Source organism: Protopterus annectens, chromosome 10.part0 (assembly GCF_019279795.1).
Source record: "Protopterus annectens isolate FY-2018-M chromosome 10.part0, PAN1.0, whole genome shotgun sequence".
Taxonomy (NCBI): Eukaryota; Metazoa; Chordata; order Ceratodontiformes; family Protopteridae; genus Protopterus; species Protopterus annectens.
Genome location: NC_056744.1, coordinates 355,157,033 through 355,163,032, shown reverse-complemented (window position 1 = coordinate 355,163,032; position 6,000 = coordinate 355,157,033). Strand labels below are relative to the sequence as shown.

Genomic DNA, 6,000 nt, shown 5'->3' with positions numbered 1-6,000 from the left:
TAAAAAAATTCAAACCCCCTAAACCTGTAATATTCTTGTAGTTAGCCCCCTCTCACCCTTATTACATCCTTCTTGAATTTTCCACCTCATGAAACTACTGTCCAATCTAGACTCCCTCAAAAATTATTCTTTTCTCATCATGTACTTTCATAAGCTGGGAATCAAGAATGTTTATACACGGAAACGGGTTAGGAAAAGCATGTTCAACAACAGTTTAAGCACAGACATATGACCAAGGATGTTTCAGGACAGTGTGCTGTAGTAAATAAGGATGCTAGTAATAAAACTGAAGTAACAAATGTTTCTTTTGTCACAGCCCTCACCATTCTAGTTAAATACAAACTGCAACAACAGCCAACATAAGCAAGGGTCTATTGTGTACAACACTACACACTACAGGCCCCATCTCTTCATTACTATTTAAACAGGTAAGGGAAGAAGTCGAAGGTCTTTAGCACCACAGCACACATTCAGCTGAAAAAACAGTGAGACTTGCACTTGCATTTCCCGCTTGCACTGTCTACCTCTTTAATGGACCGCTCCACTATTTAAATGAAAAATTAAATTAGGACAAAAAAAACGCCATCACTGTTGATGCTACAAAGGCTTAATTGAGCAGGACTGGCCATAAATAACTGGTCACTCAAAAAGACATAAGGAAGCATTTGAAAATCCAAGTATGCAGAAAAGTTTTTTTTCATGAAAGAGCCAATGTCATTAAGAGAAAAAGTAATTACATAAAACAAAGCCATAAGAAGTGTTAGTTCCCTTAATCAACAAAGGAAATATTAGTACAAAACACTAAGTGCTTTCACCTTTACTTCATATGAGACTTGTATAAGAAACTGAAAAGTGCTTCGTGTTTTGTATTAAAGCTCCTGTATTCCTTATTTAGGTGTCCTCTGTTGGTTTTACCATATTTCACTCATTGATCAAAAGACAGTTTTTTCTAAGTATGCAGATTAATGAAGGATTGCAAGAATGACTACTTTTAAAGCTACTTTTCTCTACTTTACTAGTTTGGCCTTATTTAACATGTACAAATGTTATAAACCTTCCTTCTGCGTTTCGGTAGTTTCTCTGTTCACCTTCTGCATGCATGAACTAAACCACCTTCCTCTCCTGAAAAGGTGGTCCAGTCAATGGCAGCATGAAGAGGATATTGTACACCCAGAAGGCGGCTACTGTGTACACAGCACAACTGCGCAAACAGTAGCACGTTTAAGTTAGCTTTTTTTAAGACCTTTTAATGCTCGTTTCTTGCAGGTAAACATGAACATGGTAACTGAACACCCACAGAAGTGAATCGGGCTCCATGAAATTCAGCTTAAGATATAGTTGTGCAGACTACACATGATCTTTAAATGACTTTGAGATCAAAGTACAGAAATGCAAAATCATGGAATCAAACAAGCACAGAATATAAAACCTGCCAGTAGCTTAGAGCTTAAAACCTTAAGCCTTTATGTTATGCTACCCTTACAAAACAGGATCTGTAGAAGGGGAAAATTTACCAGTTCAAAGTAAGCAAATGTATAAATACCTGCTCTAAAATGTTTCCAACCAAACCCACACAGAAAAAAGTAGTGAGTTGTACTGCTGCCACCTTAAGGTTGGGAAAGTTACCGTTTACACTTTTAGTTTAAGTGAGACTATGCAGCACAGTGACACAATGGAATTTTGAAGAAAACAAAAGTGGCACACGCAACATTTATCCAAAACAGATGATCCATTTTGTTGAATGACAGCATCCTCTTACCATGTACTTCTCAAAGCATCCTTACCATCTTTCAACATTAAAAATTACTTAAACTTTTAATTTATAAGACAAAACAAATGTCAAGTTAAATGTACAAGACAAATGCTTGTGTGTGCTTTGCCCCATCCTGAGGGAGTTAGCAGCTTTTTCTTAAATGCAGGCAAACAGGGACGCACGTAGGCGCAGGAGAGAAGTGTGCCTGTGCTATAGAACTATATGCAGCTGGAAGAATGGTGGTATCCTTCATAAAGCAGTAACAGCTACTGGTTCTGATCCATCAATTTAAAAGAAAGTTTGGTACTGCTGAGACAAAGTCCAAGGGTGCAAACAGCAGCAGCATGTTGATTCTGGTGCTCTGTCACAGATCTCCACTAGATCTCAGAAGAGCATGACACAAATCTGTCCACATTTCAGTGTCATCTCTGGAGAGGCAACGCCAGTGCATTTAGCCGTCCCATTCTGTCCACTTCTCTGTCCTTGAACCACTATAAATGAGAGAGGCTCATTCTGTCCTCCACTAAGACGGTATCTGTGCCAAACTGGTCCATACACTGTTTAACCACAGCCAATACACTAAGCAGGCGACGGTCCAAGGCTTGTAGGTGAGCATCAGTCAGGATGGGATTTATAGGGTCATGTGACACAGCAGTCCTTAGGGCAGTGCTGAGGCCTCCATTCTTCAGGTAGTTAATTCTGTTCCATGTAGACACTCTGACGCTGGAAAACAGATAGCAATTATACATCAAGCAATAAAACTATTGAATGTCAATAACTCATTCAGGCAAATATTTACTTCAACAAAGCATCTGATATAGTACCTGGTGGCAACACAGACATTAAAATAATTTTCTAAAATTAAGTATTTCACCATAACAAAGCTCACAAAACTGTTTCAATACGTATTGCACAATGCACTAGTTCATTCACGTACAGAACCACACTGGTTCAGCAGTTAAGCATTCTGCCTCACACTCAATTCTGCAACTTTAGAGTGGAGTCTGCACACTCCATTCCTGCCTCGGTGTGGAGTCTGTACACTCAACCTCTGTTTAAGCAGAGTCTTTTCAAGCACTCTAGCATGCTGACTGACTGCAATATGTTGCTCATCACCTCCGCCACTTGGCTTGGGTCATGGTGAAAATGGTCCAAATAATCAGATAAGTGACCTTGCTCTAACAATTTAAAAATTTAGCTTTCTTCCAAAATGGCTGCACACTGATCAATAGGTTCATTAGAGCTTTGCCAGTGTGAAAACAGAAACACTAGAAAAACAGCCAGCAAAAGCTATTTAATTCTGTGAAATGTAGTTACTCATTATTCATTACTCTGCGTGGATGTCAAAGAAGACATCTAGAGAAAGTAAGAGAAAATCAAGTAGAAAGGGAGAAAAAAAGTTATGTAGTTACCAGAATGACAGATCCTCTGATACAAAGTGTGGGTCCTCAAGCTACTTGATGTTTCCAACTCTGCGGCATTAGTGCACAAGCCCAGAGTCCCTTTAAGAATCTTCCTTAGCATAATGCACCACTTCCAGTTACCTCAGATCTAGTCTGATGCCTAAAGACCTAGGTGTACAGATATCCCACCCAAATGACAGCCAATTAGGACCAACAAATCCTTCATGACTTGCAAAGGCAAGGAAGGAGGAAAGAGGGAGGGTTGCCGTTTTGGACACATGAATGAAAGGATTTTTCATTATTCACACAGTCCATCCAATCTTACCTGTGGGTCAGAATCTCAAGCAATTAGATCTCGAGGGGTGGCACCATGGCAGGAGACCCTCAGAGACAGAAGCACCATCGGACAGTCTAGCCTTGGAAATGCAGTCCAACTTATAACGCTAGTTGAACATTGTGCATGAAGACCAGGTGGCAGATTCATAAATATCTAGCGAAGAAAATCTGAAGAAAACAGTACAGGTGGATGTAACACTGATGGAGTGAGCCCTACGTTTGTTGTGTAAAATATAAATTAAGGAGACACATTCTGAAAGCAAACTGAGACAGAAACCTTAGCAAAGGAGGTAAATAGTTGTGAATCTTTCTAAAAGATTTGGTTCTGTGAGGGTAAAAGTGCAAATGTTTATACAAAGAATATAATCTCACTTATTCATAGGTGTATACTACGCTAACAACCATGCAACCCAAATGTGATCCACAAATTTGAATTATATATGATTTACATACCACCTCTCTCCAGAGACACAGGTGCCAGACCAGAGGTGAATTTCCAATTACCCAATCATTGGTCCGAATTGTGCTTAAATAGGGTTAGAAAGGAACTCTGTTTCATATGGATGGGGAGCCGGTTCCAGAGAATGGGAAGCAACAAACCATAAGGGGCTGCTCTACCAAAGCAAGGCTTGAACTCGGAACCTTTAGATTAGAACCCCAGCACCTTAAAAACTTGTATGAATGATTAGGCAAGAAGACAACTAGATGAATGATTTGTGATCAGGTTAACACAGAAGATGCATTAGTTCTAAGTGATGGCCTATATTTGTGGAAAACTAGATATGGATTTGATTATGACAGTGCATGAAGCTCCAAAATCCTTCAAGAAGTGACAGACTGACACGAATACTCTTGAGATGAATTTCTTGGAATCCATCACGTGCTAACACATAACACGCTGGTTATAATCAACAACCCAATCATAATTCTCTACATTAAAATTATCTGCAGTAATTTAACTATTAAAACTATCTAAACTAAGATATTATTCAAACTCAATAATAGTACAGGGGAGCTGATGGTGGGAAAAAAAAATCCGCAAAGAAAGGGGCTAATGTGAAAAAAGGACCCAAATTTAAACACTACTCAGTGAAAATTCTTACCTTTGATAAAAATGAAATATTTACATGTTAAAATAAATATAAAATAACAATCAAAAATATAATGCTATGCAGCATTTAGCCGAACAGTGAAGATCTACATCTTTTCACTGTGGCAGGAAACCAGATCTGATGCAAGAGAAGTGGTGCATTACGGGAAGACAGTCTTAAAATGGGGCTCAAGGCTGATGTAGTAATACTGCAAAGATGGCTCTGACAAGTAGCTCAAGGACCCACTAGGCAGATCAGCAAGATCTCTGGCAGAGGAGAGAGTCTTGCAATTGTTCACCAAAAAGCAGAACAGGATCTTCCAGTAACTTAGAAGAAAAAAATAAATTCAATGCATTCAGACGTGTTGAAAATAAGCAAAACACTGGAGAAATGCATATAGTCAAATGACAAGTGTGGAAAGAATAGAAGAAGCTTTAAGCATCTATTCAGATGAGCTGATAAAACTGCAGAAATCAGAGGATGAAATGATAGCAGACTGGTTGAATGAGGTTTCTCAAGAACTGTTTAAGAAATAGTAGAGCTAAAGGCTAGAGCATACAGAGAAAAAAATGAGAAGTTCTGCTGTACCAGAGAAACTGGAAGGACTAAATTCCAATAATATTATGAAAGTGCAAACAACTGGACTAATATTCCCCAGCACAATTTGTTAGCTGAAAGTGCACACCAGGTCTAAGCTCCAAATGTGGCGACAAGAAAGAAGCCCAAGGCTTGTAGCAGTGGACATGCAGCCACAGCAGCAGCCGCTTCTGACAGAGTTATGGAAGAATGAAGTATCAACTGTGGACATCAGACTATTCACAGAAAATGATTACTTACTATGTAGAAGAGAAGCAAGTTTTATCCCTGCAATCAGGGGGTGTCTGGAGGCAGTTGCTATATCAGTCTTCAGAATATTTTTTCAGAAGCATTAAAGATGTTTTTGGATGCAGAACAGGCAAGAGAGGAAATGCATTTTATTCAGTAAATCTGAAGTGATTCTGATGCTCATTCCTCTGACGTTGGCATAGTCCACAGATAGAATTTGCCAGTAAAACCTTTTCCTGTGCTCCAAAGTAAAATGATGGAACAACAGAAAAAGGCTCAGCAGATGACCAGAAAAAAACAAAACAAAACAAAAAAAAGAACAGTACTACCTTGGACATGAACCAGAGACTGGTGTTGTTGGGTGGATAAGACAATGAAAGCCAGAAAGAATGTGAAAGTAGGAAATAAATGGATGAACTGTGAAGTGTCATTGCCTTAAGTTAGGACACAACTGCGCTTCTGCAAGACATGGCGGGGGGACAAAACAAGAGAGTAAAAAGTTAGTGGACCACATTAAATTGGTGGGAAGACCACAAAAAACAATTCTGACATCATTAATATTTAGAATAATAATGAAATAATGAAAGATGCA

The 6,000-nt window shown here is 38.9% G+C and overlaps 1 protein-coding gene across 5 annotated transcripts in view; it reads right to left on the bottom strand.

Annotated features, from left to right (window-relative positions):
• Nucleotides 1–678: 678 nt before the first annotated feature.
• FAM20B (FAM20B glycosaminoglycan xylosylkinase) overlaps nt 679–6,000 on the bottom strand; it is a 381,708-nt gene continuing 376,386 nt past the window's right edge. For all 5 annotated transcript variants that reach the window (XM_044085258.1, XM_044085253.1, XM_044085257.1 and 2 more), the window contains exon 9: nt 679–2,476. In XM_044085258.1, the coding sequence (XP_043941193.1) occupies nt 2,245–2,476 (232 nt within the window). In that variant the 3' untranslated portion in view covers nt 679–2,244. The remainder of the gene's footprint in view (nt 2,477–6,000) is intronic.